This window comes from Erpetoichthys calabaricus, chromosome 15, assembly GCF_900747795.2.
Source record: "Erpetoichthys calabaricus chromosome 15, fErpCal1.3, whole genome shotgun sequence".
Classification (NCBI taxonomy): Eukaryota; Metazoa; Chordata; class Cladistia; order Polypteriformes; family Polypteridae; genus Erpetoichthys; species Erpetoichthys calabaricus.
This window is the reverse complement of record NC_041408.2, coordinates 19,584,127-19,604,905: the sequence shown is the minus strand read 5'-3', so window position 1 is coordinate 19,604,905 and position 20,779 is coordinate 19,584,127. Positions and strand designations below refer to the sequence as shown.

Below are 20,779 nucleotides of genomic sequence, written 5' to 3'. Positions count from 1 at the left end.
GTCATCAGATTTATTATAAACATCTACACATTCATCTGATGGGTTTAAGAGTTTAGTGAATGGATGGATGCATGGAATAATGAAGCTGTAAAAAATGTGTAAAGTACTTTGAGTAGTAAGGAAAGGCTACATATAAATATAAATAGTTATGATTATCTATATATATATAAAATCCCTGTGTGCGTCCAGGTGTCCGTGTGTGGGTGTCTTCTGGTGAAGTGCGCATGTGCGGGGCGCGGTGCAATGCGCGATATTACTGTCAGAGAAAGTTAGAGGCGTTTTACGGAAATACAAACCAGTATTACTGTGAGAGGAAATTAAAGGTACACAATACAGTGATGCATATTACAGCCACATACAAGCCAGTATTACTGTCAGAGGAGATTAAAGGCATATTACCGACGCGCACGCCTGTATAACCGCCAGAGAAAATTAAAGGTATATTACGGACGTACAAGCCAGCGGACGTACAAGACGGTATCCTTCCATAAGGGCGCGCACAAAAAGGCGAGCCTCAAAAGGGTGACCTCAATTGAGCGCAGCAAATAAAGGCGCGCGTAAATAAAGATCTGCACCTTTGTTGCTCTTCACATATTCCAGAGCCATTTGAACTAAATTATCTACGAACGCCTTTATTCGCCGCGCTCAATTGAGGTCACCTTTTTGAAGCTCGCCTTTTTGTGTGCGCCCTTATTGAACAGAGTCGTACAAGACAGTATTACTGTCACAGAAAATTAAAGACACACAATACACGGCGGCAGCCCATGAAGAACGGTCAGCTCAGCAAGTAAACATCAACAAAAGAGAGGCTGAAAGACAAAGAAAAATACGACCAACAAAAAGAATGAGGTCAAAGTCCCTTGCTATTTAATATAGACTGTTCCTACTAATGTTTATGCACTACTGTTCTAGCACCCGTTATTGTAACGGGCTAAATGACTAGTTAATGTTATAAAAGATTTACATGCATAAACATAAACTTGTATCTGTTTTCACTGATTCTCAGCCTCTTTGCCACAATCTGACCTACTCACTTTCTATCTTACTTATCCAGTTCATGGGCACAAGAGCCGGAGTCTATCCTGGCAGTACTGGGCGCAGGGGTGGGCACTGCACGTTGCAGTGGTCCATCCTCAAGTGTACTCACCCACCCTCTCATTCACCCAGGGCCACTTACTGCTGCCCATTACCACTTGTGCCACTCACTTGGGCGTCGAGGTAACACCATCTGCACTCGCCTTCCCCAAGTCAACGGGCTGATTGAACAACAAAGGAAAGATAGGGATAAAATATAAAGATTTATTACAAACGGAGTATAAAAGAAACAACTGCAAGTTCATTCACATAACATTTGATTTAGATTAAAGTGCTATATAAATAAAATGTAGTATTATTATTATTATTATTTTTATTAGGAAATCCTTCATCACTCACTTTAATATAAATTTGAACCCCGCTAAGCTGGCATGGCTGTAATGCATTATGTGCAGCCATAAAAGGGATCAGATGTGACTAATTGCTTAAAGGTTAAATTCAGTATTTTTCAAGACAAAGTTTTATTTTTTCACAATGATGATGTACATTAATTTGCTGTGGGAAACTATTATAATGTCAAGCATTTTTAATAAAATACTGGAGCAGTTCTTGTGGTTTAAAAAGGGTCTACAGGTTACCAGTCCAACTTTGAAAAGAAAAGCCTTAAAACTTTCTAAATACGTCCATCTTTAGAGTATGAATGTTCTCAAGTATCAATCCACAAAAAAGGAGAACAAATGAAAAGCCCAGAGACTGTGCCATTTTAAAAGAAGTCGGCATGTGCTCTTCGCCTCTTTGCCTGTCTCAGGCTGTGAAAGTCTTTCACCCCCAGCAGGAGGTCGTTTCATGTACTCGGGGGGGCCAGTGAAACAGAAAATGCTGTTCAGACTTGAAGGTAATTTATCATACATATATAGTGTGGAAGAGCTTGGAAATTGGGTGGGCTGACCAGATTTTCATTGTTCCAAAATGGGTCATAACTTATCATTCAGTGTGGTCCCCTTTTTAAAGTCTCATGCTCGTTGTTAAAATGTATATTAATCTAAGAGTGGAGTAGGGAGTCCCCTCTGTCCAGTTGTTTGTATACTGGATTTTGAGTGGATTGACACCCTTATATGGTCTGGTTTTACTGCATTTTGAAAGTGATTCGGGCACTTGTTCTTCTTCTTTCAGCTGCTCCCGTTAGGGGTTGCCACAGCGGATCATCTTCTTCCATAAAATTAAGTGGACAAACTGAAACAGGATTGTTAGAAAGTGATTCGGACACTAAGGGAAATTTTTTTGCATGTGGACTTGTTTAAGTAAGTTGTCATTTTATAGCAGTGAAATGTTTGACTATGAAGATGAGGATCCTTTCAGACTCATTGCTGCACTGCATTGTTGCAATCCCAGTTTCCCATTTTTTAAGTTTTTGTGCATTTCTGGACTATTGACGTGGCCCTCAATATGCTGTGTTTTTTGATTAGGATGGTGATGGCACACTCTTGTTTGTTTTTTTCCTTATGGGCACTGCTCTTTGTGCTAATTTGTATGTCAGAGGCCGTGATATTTATGTCTGTAGGTAGTCTCATGACCGAATGTGCAGGACTTCATGTATTTTTGCATTTAAAAGTGCAGCATAACAAGGGCTTCATCCATGTGTCAGATTCACTATGGAAACAAAATCTGTTGTAGTTTAGACCGTGTAAGGACCTTTTTACTTGAGCTCTTTCAAATTTTTTTCTCCGTGGTCATTACTTTGAGCATTCCTCTGGTATTGTTACTGTGTCGTCCTTGTCCTCATCTCTGTTCTGTTCTACCTGGTGGAATATCTCATGGCATTAGAGGAAGTTGAAGGCACTTCCAACACGACTTTAGTGCTACGATCTTTATCGTTTCATTCACTACGCCATCAGTATACATTTTTGGAAAGTTGGCTTGTGCTCTCTTATCGTCCCCGGTCTGACTGTTATTGTCTGTCCTGTTTGGTGCCATCTCACCATTTTCTCAGGGATTATAATACACAGCTTTACAAACCTAAATAGAGAGATGAGAAGCTTTAACAAGCATAAAAAAAAAAGAGCGACACAGAACTGAAGAGCCAAAAGCACCCTGAGGCAAGACTTCAAACTTAAAGTTATCACGAGTGCCAGAAGGCTTGATAGGCACTGTAAATGTGGGATTTCTTTAAGGTTACACACATTTTCAAACCATTTTAATAGAAAGACAATGTTCTTCTAAACAGCTTCAGACACATTTGTGGTTTTGTGCTGTTTTATTTAATTTTTTATATAAAAATTCCAGCCACAACAGTCACTGTGAACACACCAGGTAAGCAGAGCGAATTTTACTTTAGGAAAAATAGCGCAAAGAATCTGACAATTTATGAATTTCAATTATTTGTGTTGTCATAATAGAAAACTTTACTGCTCCAACGAGGATATATGGAGGGGATAATAAGTATTGAACGCGTCAATGTTTTTTCTCAGTAAATTATATTTCTAATGGGGCTAGTGACATGAAAATTTGACCAGATGTTGTTAACAACCCAAGTAATCTACACATACAAAGAAATCAAAACAAATAAGTTCATAAATTGTGTAATAAAGTGGATTTGTACCGGGAAAGTATGGAACACATGAAGAAAAGGAGGTGCAAAAAGACATGGAAAGCCACAAATCCAGCAGATATGTCAGTATTTAGAAAGTAATCCTGTCCCCTATCAGTGCAAATTAAAATCACCTGGTTTATACCTAACTGATAGCCTATAAAGAGGTTTCTCACTACTAAGGTGTCACACAAGAAGCATCTCATGATGGGTAAAGAGCTTTCTCAAGACCTTCGTAACCATCCATCCATCCATCCTCTTCTGCTTATCCGAGGTCGGGTCGCGGGGGCAGCAGCTTGAGCAGAGATGCCCAGACTTCCCTCTCCCCGGCCACTTCTTCTAGCTCTTCCGGGAGAATCCCAAGGCGTTCCCAGGCCAGCTGGGAGACATAGTCCCTCCAGCGTGTCCTGGGTCTTCCCTGGGGCCTCCTCCCGGTTGGACTTGCCCGGAACACCTCACCAGGGAGGCGTCCAGGAGGCATCCTGATCAGATGCCCGAGCCACCTCATCTGACTCCTGTCGATGCGGAGGAGCAGCAGCTCTACTCTGAGCCCCTCCCGGATGACTGAGCTTCTCACCCTATCTTTAAGGAAGAGCCCAGACACCCTGCGGAGGAAACTCATTTCAGCCGCTTGTATTCGCGATCTCGTTCTTTCGGTCACTACCCATATCTCATGACCATAGGTGAGGGTAGGAACATAGATCGACTGGTAAATTGAGAGCTTTGCCTTACGGCTCAGCTCCTTTTTCACCATGACAGACCGATGCAGAGCCCGCATCACTGCGGACGCCGCACTGATCCGCCTGTCGATCTCACGCTCCATTCTTCCCTCACTCGTGAACAAGACCCCGAGATACTTGAACTCCTCCACTTGGAGCAGGATCTCACTCCCAACCCTGAGAGGGCACTCCACCCTTTTCCGGCCCTTCGTAATCTGATTGTTGCAAAACATACTGATGGCATTGGTTACAGACGTGTTTCTAAACTTCTGAATGTTCCAGTGAGCACAATTGGGGCCATAATCCGGAAGTGGAAAGAACATCATTTCACCATAAACCAGCCACAATCGGGTGCTCCTCGCAAGATTTCTGACAGAAGAGTCAAAAGAATTTTCAAAAGAGTTGTCCAAGAGCCAAGGACCACTCGCAGAGAGCTTCAGAAAGACCTGGAATTCGCAGGTCCAGTTGTTTCAAAGAAAACAATAAGTAATGCACTCAACCGCCAAGGCCTCTACGCATGCTTACCTCACAAGACTCCACTGCTGAAGAAAAGGCATGTTGAAGCTCGTTTAAAGTTTGCTGCACAACATTTAGACAAGCCAATGAAATACAGGGAGAATATAGTCTGGTCAGAGGAGACCAACATTGAACTCTTTGGATGTCATTGCACACATCCTGTTTGGAGGAGAAATGGCACTGCACATCACCCCAAAAACACCATAGCAGCAGTGAAGTTTGGAGGTGGGAACATCATGGTGTGGGGCTGTTTTTCAGCATATGATACTCTCAGACTTCATATAATTGAAGGAAGGATGAATGAAGGAACTTACTGTGACATTCTTGATAAGACATTTCAGCAAGACGATGGTCCCAAATACACAGTCAAGGAAACTCTCAATTGCTTTCAAAGAAAGAAAATAAAGCTGATAGAATAGCCCAGTCAATCACCCGACTTGAATCCAACTGAAAATCTATGGAAAGAACTGAAGATGAGAGTTCATAGAAACCTTCAAGATTTGAAGACACTTCGTGTGGAAGAATGGGCCAAAATTACACCTGAGCAATTGATGCAACTCGTTTCTCCATACAGGAGGCTTCTTGAAGCTATCATTACTAACAAAGGATTTCTACTAAGTATTAAATAAATTTTCAGTAAGCATGTTCAGTACTTTTTGCACAGTGTCATTCCACTTTATTACATATAATTTATAGACTTGCTTGTTTTGATTTCTTTGTATGTGTGGATTACTTGGGTTGTTACTGACATCTGGTGAAAATTTCATGTCAATAGCTCCATTAGAAATATTTACTGAGAAAAACGTTGGCGTGTTCAATACTTTCCCCGCTGTAAGCAGGTTATTTATATAGATATATATTGATAGGTTTTAAGGCTTTTGTTTTCATGTTTGTTTGGGTGATTTCTAGACTCCATACACACATTATTGTTTGAAATTTACGAGGTGAGACACAAAAATAACAGGACTGCGCTTGGGCCTTTCCTGAAAAACCATCTGGAGGTCGGCTGGATGTGAATCATAGAACTATATCCCCTCCTACATGCCCTCTCAAATCATAGACCGGCTCGGTATATCCTGTGAATAGCCCAGTCAGTATCTGCACAACAATCGCTACACAAATTGCCACTATAATGTCGGGTGAAAAAAATTGAACAGCAAATCAACATCAAATTTCTCACAAATTTTCTTTTTCTATAAAGCAGTTTTTGACTAACAAAAACATTCCTGTTCTTGATCATCCTCCCTATTCGTCTGATTTAGTTCCCTGTGATTTTTACTTGTTCCTGAAAATCAAAAGTGACCTGAAGGGAACACAGGCCTGTTGAAGAGCCTCAAGCAAGAAAACTTCCAGCACTGTTTCAATCAATGGAAGATCGTATGGAGCGGTGTAGAGATCAGGAGGGGAAGTATAGAGAAGGTGACAATGTTTAGAATGCTGTAATTCATTCATTTATATTATATATATACTGTGTATATATATATATATATATATATATATATATATATATATATATATATATATATATATATATATATATATATACTATATGTGTATATATATATATATATATATATATATATATATATATATATATATATATATATAATATATGTATATTTTTAACCAATCCGGTTATTTTTGTGTCTCACCTCATATTTAAAAAAAACTTCACTTAAGGACACAATTTGCTGCCCCAAATTAATGTAACCCGATTGTGAAAAAATAACTACTTGAAAGATTCCAAACATATGGAACATCAGTTATAAAAAGATTAAAGGAGTTCAAGGTGGCATGTACAAATATATAAATTGAATTTCTCTAGTGAAGTTAATATTGTTAAAGCACTGGGGATCGAATCAGTAGCCGTTTTGTTTAAAGTTCATCTTGTAACTATGATGGATGATTGTTACCATAACCGGGAGCCAACGGAGATGATGGGAGGTACCAAATTCATCATGATGGCAGCCATTGTGGTATAAGCACCGTAAACTTGTAGGTGAAGAAGCCTTCATTCTCACCAATGTTCTTCTTCTTCTCAGTTGTCACAGTAATTCAGACCGGATGACTGAATTCATGGCAATTCCATTGATCTCTTCCTGAATATCATTAACTGGATCCAGTTTGTGCCTGAAAATGAATTAAACAGACCCACTTCTTGTTATTACAAATTCATTTATAGCGACACATCTCCAAAAAGGACTGCTGTTAAGGACAAGTTGATAAGGTTTGGATTAGGTTATTAAAAACAATTACCATTAATAAAAGAAAACATTACCAGGAAAGACAACCAGGGTATGACATGTATCTGTGTAAACAATGAAAAGAACATAAGCATGAATGGTGTGTCCTTACCTGGCCAGGACTCCCTTGGGATTAAAGGACTGGGGGAGAGAGCATGAATGGGGCTTTATCTCACTAGGTGTGTCAGATGGCAGCAAGCCCAGGTTTGAATCCCTGCATGGGTGCCCACAAGGCATTTTGGGTATTGTAGTCCTGGGGGACAACCTTGCTTGGTCCCCTGGGGGCCGCCAGGGGGAGCATAAGGCTCCAACCTCCCCCAGAAGTGCTTTGTGGCAGCCGTGTCATGTCGCCGGAAGCATTCTTGCACATTAGATACAAGGAGGTGCCTGCCTCACAAGGAGAAGTGCAAGTCGGGTGGAAGGTGAACAAAGTTTTTGTGTGGAGGAGGTGGTGGAAGACAAAGTCAAAGAGTTATTGTGTGCTATACAGTGCTTGTTGTATTTGTGGCTGCGGTGGGGAAAACACTTACATAGAAGAGTTTACCCACAAATAAAGACTCTTTTTGCTTTTACATTGTGTCTGTGCCTGTTTGTGTTTGGTGTTTGGGGCACTGGAGCACCCCCTGGTGTCCACAGTGGTTAAAGATATATACTGTATATATATATATATATATATTTGCACATTGTGATCAACAAGGGGCACCACAGAGCCCCAAACCCCAGACACAAATGCATCCAGTTTAGGTTAAAATACAAATTTTCATTAGATTGTACAGAAATATAAACCTTTCTTCTCTCTGCTACTTCTCCCAGATGAGTGTTGCCTGCCTCCTCTCCCAACTCCGACTTGTCTGGTTAAGACAGTGCTATTCCTTTTAGTAAAGACCCTGGACTACTTCCATTGCCAGGGCATTGCCTGTTGGAAGTACTTCTGGACCCTATGGAAGTCCCATGAAGTAGGGACAGTAATTCCCTGCAGCATTCCTTGGACCCCAACAGGGCTGCCCCAATGGATTACAGTTCCCAGCAATCCCTATCTAGCGTGGGTTGGGGGGGCATACAGCCTTGATACATACATTTAATGGCTGCTTAAGGGAATGGAGCCAGTCCTGGCAGGGATGCCAGCCCATGTGTGTTGTCCATTACAACACACACCTATACAGTACATATAGTGGATACACAATACAACTCGGAGTCTTGCCACGTGCAAAAGTTCGCTGACGACACTGCTATCGTGGGCTGCATCAGGAGTGGGCAGGAGGAGGAGTATAGGGACCTAATCAAGGACTTTGTTAAATGGTGCGACTCAAACCACCTATACCTGAACACCAGCAAAACCAAGGAGCTGGTGGTGGATTTTAGGAGGCCCAGACCCCTCCTGGACCCCGTGATCATCAGAGGTGACTGTGTGCAGATGGTGCAGACCTATAAATACCTGGGAGTGCAGCTGGATGATAAATTGGACTGGACTGCCAATACTGATGCTCTTTGTAAGAAAGGACAGAGCGGACTATACTTCCTTAGAAGGCTGGCGTCCTTCAACATCTGCAATAAGATGCTGCAGATGTTCTATCAGATGGTTGTGGCGAGCGCCTTCTTCTATGCGGTGGTGTGCTGGGGAGGCAGCATTAAGAGGAAAGACGCCTCACGCCTGGACAAACTGGTGAGGAAGGCAGGCTCTGTTGTAAGCATGGAGCTGGACAGTTCGACATCCGTGGCAGAGTGACGGGCGCTCAGCAGGCTCCTGTCAATCATGGAGAATCCACTGCATCCACTGAACAGTGTCATCTCTAGACAGAAGAGCAGCTTCAGAGACAGACTGCTGTCACCGTCCTGCTCCACTGACAGACTGAGGAGATCTTTCCTTCCCCACACTATACGACTCTTCAATTCCACCCAGGGGGGTAAATGTTAACATTATTCAAAGTTATTGTCTGTCTGTATACCTGCATTGTTATCACTCTTTAATTTAATATTGTCTTTATCAGTATGCTGCTGCTGGAGTTTGTGAATTTCCCTTTGGGATTAATAAAGTATCTATCTATCTATCTATCTATCTATCTATCTATCTATCTATCTATCTATCTATCTATCTATCTATCTATCTATCTATCTATCTATCTATCTATCTATCTATCTATCTATCTATCTATCTATCTATCTATCTATCTATCTATCTATCTATCTATCTATCTATCTAACAAACAAGAGGCAGCTCATTGTAACTTCTTTCAAGAGTTTGAAATATTAGAATAGCAGGCTTTATTGCGTAATTCCCACAGGGGATGATCAAACATAAAGACTGTTATATTAAACCATCAATTGAAAGAACGTAGTGACGCACAGTGTTCTGGTGTCCAGGTTAACCTGGGTATGGAGCGTTCACATCTTGGTGCCCAATCTGTCCTTAAATTAACCCTGCAGGTTCAGTTCAAAAGAATGAAGCAGTGAAGGAGCATTAAAAACTAAAGCAATGTTAGCATTTCTTACTTGTCTTGTTCCACATCCGCGACTGTCTCTGGCAATCGGAAATTGTGAGTTTCAGAAAGAAGAAATGCTGTACATCCACACAAAATGGCAGCAGTAGAAAAAATGGCAGACGGCAAGGAGGACCATATATCTTCTAGAATTATGACCAGAGGGGCTAAAGAAACTCCCATACGGCCCATGAACGAAGTATAGCCTAGGCCGCTTTGTCTGTCAAAAATAAAAAATGACATGAAGAAAATATCAGCAACAAGTAAGCAGTTATTTTCTGTTTGTTCCATGCTCTGTTGTATAGACCGCCTCATTTGGTGTACAGTTTCCTTCTGTCACCCCTTCCTTCAGGTTTTGTAGATTAACATAACTGCAGTAGTTGTGGGGCCTGCCCTGTTTGGTGTAGCTTGTGATCATTACTAATAAACTTAAAGAAGGAGAACACACCAACATTAAGAAGATTTACAAAATCATTCAGGGGAGCCGCAGGACTCCCAAATTGGAGCCTCACAAATTCAAAGAAACCCTCTGCAGTGAGAATGTAGTTTTCTCCTAACTAAGACTCCTGAAGACGCACCGGATTTGCAAGTATAGTAGGCAGGATGCACTAAAACAGCACTGTCTCTTTAATGTTAGCATTATTATTTTGTGCTTAGGCCTGCTTCATGCTTCATAAAACAAGTATAAGGTGCCACAAAACTGAAAAGGGAAGGTGGGATTCCTGTCATATATAAAATCTTGTATATAAACGTCTAGTGTGTGCGTCTGTCCGGCCTGGAAGTGAGAGGCAGATTCGGGGTGGTCAGGGCTCCTCCTCCAAGGAAACGGAAAAGTCGCCTAGCCGCTAATAACACAAGCGAGGCCAGCACATCAGCAAAATGAAAGCGCCGAAGAAAGACAAAGTCACTTAGATGCTAACATCGGCAAAATGGTATCCCTTTTACTTTTCCTCCCGCTGCTAATAAACAAGCGACGCGAGCACATCGGCAAAACAAATCCTCCAAGGAGAGAGATATGCCCTTTCAATTGCCATTTCAATTTTTTTTCTGAAGATTTCAATAGTTTCTAGAACCCTGTGCTGGCTTACAGCGCTAGTATTTTATATTTTTTCCAGCTAGTATATATTTCTGAATTTTTCTGATTTTTATTAATAAATGTAATGTACTACTGCTATCTAAACATGCAAATGTAGGGCGTAAGCACCATGGTGGATGGGCTGGCATCCCAGCTGGGATGGAAGGTGAATCCTTGCCTGGCCAGGAAGCCATAATGGAAGGAAACCATGAGAGGAAGTGTAACCCGGCTGGGTTTTTATCCCAGTAGGGGGGAAAAGATTAATGGATGGACTGGGGAGGTTGTTTGTCAAGAGAAGTCCCTCCCCCAGTACAATATATGCCATTGCTCCACTAGCGTGGACCCGGCATGGACACCCACAGGGATCCATGGGATTCGTTGCTCTGAAGGACAACCCTGTTGGGGTCCTTGGGTGCCACCAGAGGGCAGGGTGCTACAGGGACAAGGACTCCCTGTTTCACAGGGGCTTCCATCTGCTATGCCCTGGCACCAGAAGTACTCCCAGGTCCAACATAAAAGGAAGCCAAACAGCCTCGGAGTCGGTAGGCATAGGGTGAAGATCACCTGGAGGTGAAGAAAGAGATATTAGGCAATGAGGATTGCATTGTGGACTGTGAAAGATGTGTTTTGTGAATAAAAAAACATTTATTTGCACCCGGGACTGTCTTGGTGTGGTTGTGCCTAGGGTTTGGGGGCTCTGTGCTGCCCCCAGGATGTCAGAAGTATACCAAGACAGTCCTGTTGCATTCAGATTGATAAAGTCAGAAGTCATGTCAGCCAGCCTGATGAGCCAAAGTATGCTTGTACTGCTTTGACCGCTGTGCATGAACATGTCTGCTTCATCCTGAGGCCTGTTACAGCTGACATTTAATCTCATTTTATTGCATTTTTACTCTGCGCGTTTCAATGCACCTTAACATTGGATCTGAAATGTTCACACCAAGCCTAAAGGCAAACTCAACAAAGTTCATGGGCTGTGGGAGCCAAGGTGGCTACAGTTAGCACACTAGGCAAAAGAGAACTCCTCCATAAAACTGGACAATGGTGTGGGCTGCTAAAGGCCATGATGAGAGATCAAACAATTAACATGTCACATGTGTTTAAAGCAGCATTCACTTATCCTCCTTTTTCTAATGCACACGAGTTGGACTGATTCGACTGTGGAGACATCTCAAAGAGCTTTCTACTCCTTCTGATTGGGGGCACAGTGATGGCTGGGCCGACAACAGCCTGCAGTCCACTGCTGCTTAAGCACAACTCTTACATTGACTTTCATTAAGCGCCTCCCTTGTACTAAGACAGGTCACTCTGATTGGGGAATGCATAAAAGGGGCTCACAAATGGAAAAGTACAAAATGAGGCCAGAGGAAAAGAAAGGCACAGTTTGTTTTATTTATTTATTTTTTTGGCCATGAATACGGGGCAAAGACGCAGATCTCCATCGCCTGAGTCAGTAACGTATAGCACCTTGTTTAAATCTGTCCACTTTGGACATAAAAAGAAATCTCCATAAGGTAATTCAAATTCATTTCCTGTAGGGTGAGGATGTGAGCTCAGTATTGGTGAAAATAATAAAACAGAATAATGAGAATCACAAGCACAGAATGAGCTCTGTTTTGCTGACCAACATTGTCAAGGCTGTTTCTGGGGTGATTTTATGTCACCAGCTTTGTTCTCCTACAGTTCATGTCAACAGTCAGCCTTCTCACCTGAGTACAGTAGGGAAAAGCTCCGCTGTATACAGAAAGGCAATAGTAAAGGAAGCTTCGGAGAAACCCTTCCCAAGAACGGCAATGAAAGTGCGAATCCATTCTTGCTCTGCAAATAATAAAAAAAAGTGCAGAGTCGAGGTGCAAGCAGCAGCGAACCAACATCTAGTTCTTGATAATCATGAGTGCCAAAGAATATTCAATAGCCACTTATCTTGTATATAAACTTTGTGGAAGTGTGTGTGTCTCTGTCCGGCCCGGAAGTGCGAGGCTACAGCATGAAGCTAAAAGAAGCCAGCAAGGCGGCCCCAACTCAACGAGTCGGGAGAAGAAAGAAGTACGAGACTACAGCATGAAGCTGAAAGAAAGCGACTCCGTCACCAAAGTGAAACCGTCGAGGAAATGAGAGAGAAACTCGCATAGCTGCTGATTAGACAAGAAGGGTGAGCACGTCCATGGCCGGATTAAGGTCGTGCTATTGATGCTGCAGCATTAGGTCCATTCCTGAAATAGGCCCAGATGAAAACAGACGAGAATTTTCCAGAAGCTGAACAGTTTTTCTTTGCTATATTAACCTCAAAATAATTCTTAGAATGAAATTTGGAGTCCGACTTTCAGACGCCTAGACACGGCGTTACTTATTATACAGTTACTATTGTTCTTTGCGCTGTGACGTAACTATAACGTCATTGTGTTTATTGTTAACTGAAGATTTCAAGATAATACTATCAATTTTATGTTAAACAGTTTACTTAGTAATTTAGCTGCGTTTTTAGCAATATTTTGGGGATTCTTGCCACTTTATTATTGTTCGGTAAGTACCACGTAGTAAATTTTTCACCTTGAAAGTTAGTTGTACAGTAAAAATCGATGGCTATTTAAATGGTTATCTGTAAAGGTAAAACTAAAAGCCGGCCTGTGGGCCCGGCATGGATGTTTAGAATTTTTAAAATCCTCGACAGGATTCTGGTCTATTATGAAATTTAAATCGTGGACAAATTTTTACCCTCAAGAGCCTGAACTGAGTCACTTTGACCCAATGTCTCTGCAAATTCATTTTTTCTTACTCTGTTTCGTAAGAGAATTGCAAAATGTTGTGTATTTCATTGTTAGATTTTCACGTGACGTCACTTTGTGATATCTTTCGTACTATTTCGCGCACGCTTGCTATGGCGTCTCAACTCAGTGGATGGGATAAAGCGAAAAAGAAAAGGAAAGAAGCAGCAGAACAAGAAAAGCTTTTGGTGAAAATTCCAAAATTGAGTTCATACTTCGGAGTACATGCACCAATGGCGAGAAAAAAATAGGCCTTTTTTGCGCTGCAGCATCAGGCCCAATTTCGTCTTAATCCGGCCCTGAGCACGTCCGCAAAATGAAACCGCCGACTCCGCATTTGAGTTTTTTTTCCTGACTATTTCAATAGTTTCTAGGAGCCCGGGCTTTTTACAGGACAGGCTTACACAGCTAGTTAGGTATAAAAGCATACAGGCAGCCTGATGAGCCACAGTATGTTCGTAGTGCTTTGACTGCTGTGCATGAACACGTCTGCTTCATCCTGAGGCCTGTTATAGCTGACATTTAATCTAATTTTATTGCATTTCTAGTCAGCGTCTTTCAATGCACCTTAACACTGCAATGACACAGCTCTACTGCTCCACTCGTGATTGACGGTGCAGTCAGAAAGTATTCAGACCACTTCACTTTTTACACATTTTCTTATGGTGCAGCCTTGTGCTAAAATCATTGAACTTTTTTTACCTTCATCAAGCAACACTCAATACCCCAGAATGACAAAGCGAAAGCGGGATTTTGGACATTTTAGCAAATAAATTTAAAATGAAAAGCTGAAATATTGCATTGACACAAGTATTCAGACCTTTTACTTGCTGCTTAGCTGAAGCACCTTTGGCAGCGACTCCAGCCTATAGTGATCTTAGGTGTGACGGGACAAGCTTTGCATGCCTGGATTTGCGGATTTTCTGCCTTTCTCCTCCACAGACTCTCTCAAGCAGCTAAAGGTTGGATGGAGTCAGTGGACAGTTATTTTCAGGTCTCCTCAGAGATGTTCGATTGGGTGCAAGTCTGTGCTTTGCCTGGGCCACTCAAGGACATTCCCAGAATTGTCCGTAAGCCACTCTTGTGGTTAGAGTCATTGTCCCGCGGGAAGGTGAGCCTTTGGCACAGTCTGAAGTCCAGAGCTTTCTAGAGCAGGTTTTCACTGCCTAGTCTCCCAGCTCCTCTTGCAACCTCAACACATGATGCTGCCACCACCATTATTCAACTTTGTCAAATGTATTGCGTAGGTGATGAGTGGTTCCTCGTTTCCTCAGGACATGATACTAATCTTGGTTTCATCAGACTAGGGAATCTTGTTTCTCACAGTCTGAGAGTCCTTTAGGTGCCTTTTTTTCAAACTCCAAGTGGGCTGTCATGTCTTTTACTGAGGAGAAGCTTGAGTTCGGCAACTCTGTCATAAAGCCCAGATCAATGGAGTGTTGCAATGATGGATGTTCTTCTGGAAGTTTTTTTCCAGCTCCACATAAGTTCTCTGGAGCTCAGTCAGAGTGACGATCAGGTTCTAGGTTGCCTCTCTTACCAAGGCCTTTCTACCAGGATTGCTCAGTTCGGAAGAGCTGGGTTGTTGCAAACTTCTTCCATTTAAGAGTTATGTAGGGAACCCTCAATGCTGCAGGAACCTTTTGTAGCCTTCTGCACCCACATCTGTGCCACCACACAATCCTGTCTGACCTCATGGCTTGGTTGTTCAATCACATTGTCAATTGTGGGACCTCCTATTGACAGATGTGGGCCTTTCTAATCCTGTCTAATCAACCGAATTGACCACGGGTGGACTCCAAACCAGCCATTGAAATATCTCAATGATGAATACTTGTGTCAATGTGATATTTCATTTTTGTTTTTTATTTTTAATAAGTTTGGACGATTGAGAGACAAAGGTTGGATGGTTGGTTGGGAGACAAAGTCAGAGAGGCGAGATTGCGTTGGTATTGGGAAAAGGATGTTAAGGATAGAGCTGCCGGGCAAGAGGAAAAGAGGAAGGCCTAAGCGAAGGTTTATGGATGTGGTGAGAGAGGACATGCAGGTGATGGGGGTAACATAACAAGATGCAGAGGACAGAAAGATATGGAAGAAGATGATCCACTGTGGCAACCCCAAACGGTAAGTTTGGAAAAAAAAAAATCCTAAAATTCTGTTTTTCACTTTCTCATTCTGGGATATTGAGTGTTGCAAGATAAGAGGAAAAAATTAATTTAAATGATTTTAGTGTAACACAGCAAAATGTGAAAAAAATGAAGGGGCCTGAATTCTTTTTGAATGCACTTTACCGTATGTATTTGTTCTACAGGATTCTCAGCTCATGCTTGAGTACACTAATGGCCAACAGTGATCTGTCAAGACTGACGGTTTTTCTTTCCAGTGTTCGTCCCATTATTATTTCATACCAGTAAACCCCCGATTCTCTAAAGAATCGCAAATCCAAGAATGGCAATTACTTTCTGTTCCCTCCAATCTTTGTAGGGATGTAAGATCATGGAGGGTGGGAGCGTCCTGGGAAAATTTTCATTTAATGAAATAAATATATTTGTAGTAAAGCGATTTCTTTTTGGAGTCATGACTTGTTTGGTTCTGGTGTTTCAGAAGCACGTTGTAGGAGCCTTCGTTCATTGTTTTTATCCATGCAGTCTCGTTTTTGTTTTTCTATGGGTGTGTTGTTAGCTAGATGTCGTTTGCTGTTAGGAATCATAATTGAACCCCTGACCACAGGCACTGTGGAGTAGCTGACTGCTGGCACTGTCAGTAGTCACCACTACCTCAAGTTTAAATACATACACATATATAGATAGACACCGCATTCACTGTGTTTCCCAGTAGACACGATATGTCAGCCTTATTGTGAGTGGCAAAAGTGCCATTTAAACTAATACAGGTAGACGTGGACACCGGGTTTTCTGATGAAAAAACAATAACGTTTAAAACAGTATCGTTTACATACAACAGATTTTGGCGAATCGTTTAAATGGAATTATTTATATCCATTTATACACTAATAATGGCAATTATTAAATAATAATAATTATAGTTATTATTATTATTAACCATTCCTTCCATATAAGTAACATTTCAGGGACTGCCTTCTTCTATCTTTAAAACATTTCCAGACTTTGTCCTGTTCTTACGCAACACAGTACTGAAGTATTGTTTAATGCCTGAGTCATGTCACGTATAGATTACTGTAATGGTATTCTATCTGGCATCCCACAAAAACTTATCAATCACTTAGAACTTCTTCAAAATTTTGCTGCCAGGATAATATCCTGCTGTTGTAAATCCACTGAGCATATCACACGTATTCTCTCTCAACTTCACTGGCTCCCAGTTAACTACTGAATACAATACTAAATACTGCTCTTAACATTTAAAGCTCTCCACAACCTCACTGATCTCCTCCAGACTTACACTCTTCTCGCTCACTCAGATCTTGTAATTTGAGAGCATTCAGTCTGGCAATATGGTGCAGCCTTAGTTTGTGAAAGACAGACACAACTAAAGACATGAGCATAAAATGATGGTTGTCAATTTCAAACTGTGTTTCCTCAATGTGCTCCCTGAGAAATAACACATCATCAAGTTTGAGACATGTTAACAGCTAACAACAATCTACATAGTGACTAAATACATTTAGCCAAAACGTTGTTTGGAGGCTCACTTGAGCACATAAATGCATAGCTTTGCTATCTTAGCCTGGCTTAGCTAAAGTAAAGATTATAAAACGGGATTTTGTAACGGCCAATTATAACCAAAACAATTGTTCATCCTTACCTATGAAATGTAATCCCACGGGATCTGGTTTGGAGCGTACAGCGGTTTGTACAATACCAAGCAGTACGGTATTCATTACTTCACTCCACAGCAGTGCCACTCACAATATGGTGGCGACGTTGACGTACGATTCTGCTAGTCATGAGGTGTCTAGTTATTCTATGTCTATGTTTAAATATGTCACCATGGCAACTTGTTGGCGTGCACGCTTTACGTCAAGTTTAGTTTACAGGTTGTGTTGTGTTGTTTGGGCGCCACTTACTGACTTTGGGAAGCCGCTGGGTTTGACTGTTGGGCGCTGTGCGAGTGCGTGTGCGCTTTTGGCACGGGTTGCGTCTGGCATCCGTGCATATATACAACCTTCGTAAACATTACTAAACGAAGGTTTTATATGCGATGGTGTGCGCGTTCGGGCGGCGGTTGTATTGTGACCTGAAGTTTAGTTTACAGGTTGTGTTGTGTTGTTTGGGGGCTACCTACTGGGTCTGGGAAGCCGCTGGGTTTGACTATGGGGCGCTGAGTCACAGTGCGCTTCGATGCGTCCGTCGTCCTGTGTCTGTGCATATATACAACCTTCGTTTAATAATAATGTGCTTTTGTGGGGGGGGGGGGGGGTAAGGGTCCCCATCCCCATTCCTATCAAAATGCAAAAAGGAGAGGTAAACCATGGAGAAAAACCCTGCTCACTCAAGAAACCTGACTTAACAGATTTAGTAACAAAAGTCAATCCAAACAAGCAAAAAAAAAAATTAAGATTCAGTTCTAACCAAAAGATAATAACTAAACACTCACAGGGGAACAGGGAGAAAATATCAAGAAAATGTTGTGGTTAAAAAAAAAAATTAAAAAAATAAAAATTCTCAAAGAGGAAAAAATGAAAAAAGAAAACATCTAGGTATCAAAATACAAAAGGGAAAAAGGAGAGAAGGGAGAAAAATAAAAATCCAAAACTAAACATAACTGAAAAAGCATACCATACAAAATGGCAGACCTTTAAATCGATAAAAACAAATCTCAAAAAGACTCAAAAAGGCAAAATCCAAGAATAACTAAGTTAGTGTGAAATCCAAACTCCTAAACCAATGAATAATAATAATAATGATACCAAAGATTCAGAAAGCTGGAAACTGGCACACTAAATACAGAGCCATCGTCTCAAGGGTTTTGCATCTCAAATGTTGTAAGTCACGTTGCATAAAGGCATCAGCCAAATAATAAGTAATAATAATAATATGCCAGGCATACTGTCAGCTGTACAGGACGACTCTTAACACTCATAAGGAAAAATCTGAAAAATGCTGACCCAGTAGAACTTTATAAAGCCATCAAGAGTGTAGGATATGTAATTTCAAGTTTGGTTCCTTACCTGCAGGAATGAGTGTGTTTAGTCCAATTAATACGCCAGTTATAATAAGAGACCAAGCTTGACCTTTTCTTCTCCCTATTTTGTTCAGGGCGAAATAAGTGGCACATTTTGCAGGAACCTCAATGGCGCCATAGATGAACTGAGTGAGATATATATTCACTCCAAAGCCAGATATCTTTAGGCTGATTCCGTAATAAGACAATGCGACACCAAACCTGTGAACACATAGCAGACACTGTGTTTAGCACATTGGAAGGAGGCAATCATTACGTTAATCGGAGTGAAAAAAACATGATGGATTAGGCTACCAGCTCCAGTAATGATTAAACATCAGCTGAATAATGCTATGAAAAAAAAAATCACACAAAATGAAGATCTAGCAACATAATGTTATACAATACAAGCACCAATGAACAGTATTAAAACTTCAGGAACTCAACACCAAAAGCAGAACCACAAATCAATATTGATAAGTTTCCAACTTTTGTTCAATGGGCTGAGTGGTCAGTTCTATTGTGCTTAAGTGGTCGACGCGGTTCATGATGATTATGAACAGCAGCAAGATGTTCACATTCGCACATATTTAAAATGTCACAAAAACTTGGCCAATATCCATCCATCCATCCATCCGTCCTCTTCCACTTATCTGAGGTTGGGTCACGGGGGCAGCAGCTTGAGCAGAGATGCCCAGACTTCCCTCTCCCCGGCCACTTCTTCTAGCTCTTCCGGGAGAATCCCGAGGCGTTCCCAGGCCAGCCGAAAGACATAGTCCCTCCAGCGTGTCCTGGGTGTTCCCCTGGGCCTCCTCCTGGTTAGACGTGCCCGTAATACCTCACCAGGGAGGCGTCCAGGAGGCATCCTGATCAGATGCCCGAGCCACCTCATCTGAATCCTCTCGATGCGGAGGAGCAGCGGCTCTACTCTGAGCTCCTCCCGGATGACTGAGCTTCTCATCCATCCATCCATCCATCCATCCTCTTCTGCTTATCCGAGGTTGGGTCGCGGGGGCAGCAGCTTGAGCAGAGATGCCCAGACTTCTTTCTCCCCGGCCACTTCTTCTAGCTCTTCCGGGGGAATCCCAAGGCGTTCCCAGGCCAGCCGAGAGACATAATCCCTCCAGCGTGTCCTGGGTCTTCCCCAGGACCTCCTCCCGGTTGGACATGCCCGGAACACCTCACCAGGGAGGTGTCCAGGAGGCATCCTGATCAGATGCCAGAGCCACCTCATCTGACTTCTCTCGATGCAGAGGAGCAGCGGCTCTACTCTGAGCCCCTCCCGGAAGATTGAGCTTCTCACCCTATCTTTAAGGGAGAGCCCAGACACCCTGCGGAGGAAACTCATTTCAGCCGCTTGTATTCGCAATCTCATTCTTTCGGTCACTACCCATAGCTCATGACCATAGGTGAGGGTAGGAGCGTAGATCGACTGGTAAATTGAGAGCTTTGCCTTACGGCTCAGCTCCTTTTTCACCACAACAGACCGATGCAGAGCCCGCATCACTGTCGATGCTGCACCGATCTGCCTGTCGATCTGACACTCCATTCTTCCCTCACTCGTGAACAAGATCCCGAGATACTTGATCTCTTCCACTTGGGGCAGGATCTCGCTCCCAACCCTGAGAGGACACTCCACCCTTTTCTGGCTCAGGACCATAAGTTGCTGAAAAATGGCAGTAGCCTTCAAACCCAAAGACGGAAATGAAAGGTTCAAGCTGCAAGTGTGCCCACGTGAGGAAGGGGGGCACAGCGGAAACAATGCTGGCCTTGCAAAATCAGACACAAAGGAAGGTTTCATATACTCCAAAAAGAAATATTTTTCTCACAAAAAAAAAAAGCTTTGATCATATCATGAAAAATTTGAACACTATTATTATGACGACAAAAGGCCACATCAAATTACATAACTTTTTCAGTGTTATTCTGTCGTAGCCGTCATTTACGTAGTCTGAGCTTCCGTGAAGCCATTTTCATTATGTGGCATGCCCAGCGACTCACCCCAATAAAATCAAACAGGTTTCATTTTGTCTTTAGTTGTAGAGGTGAGCTCTGCATGCATTAGAGCTGACAACCAATCAGTGATCATCTGGACGTACAATTCATATAATGCAGCGACGAGGAATAAGGAACCTCACAAACCAAAGAGAAGATCATCTGTCTGATGTTTCATGCCTTTTGCACCACAACAGTATGGGGGGGGGGGGGGGGGAATAA

The 20,779-nt window shown here is 42.2% G+C and overlaps 1 protein-coding gene across 5 annotated transcripts in view; it reads right to left on the bottom strand.

Annotated features, from left to right (window-relative positions):
- Positions 1–1,231: 1,231 nt before the first annotated feature.
- LOC114665623 (solute carrier family 22 member 7-like) overlaps positions 1,232–20,779 on the bottom strand; it is a 59,051-nt gene continuing 39,503 nt past the window's right edge. For 3 of the 5 annotated variants that reach the window (XM_028820232.2, XM_028820229.2, XM_028820233.2), the window contains 4 exons: positions 18,570–18,784; positions 12,362–12,470; positions 9,591–9,797; positions 6,504–6,987 (listed from right to left, as the gene is read on the bottom strand). In XM_028820232.2, coding sequence (XP_028676065.2) covers positions 6,903–6,987; positions 9,591–9,797; positions 12,362–12,470; positions 18,570–18,784 — 616 coding nt within the window. In that variant the 3' untranslated portion in view covers positions 6,504–6,902. Of the gene's footprint in view, positions 1,257–1,299; positions 3,052–6,503; positions 6,988–9,590; positions 9,798–12,361; positions 12,471–18,569; positions 18,785–20,779 lie in introns of those variants that run through there. The other 2 variants (XM_028820231.2, XM_028820230.2) reach the window with 2 other exon arrangements.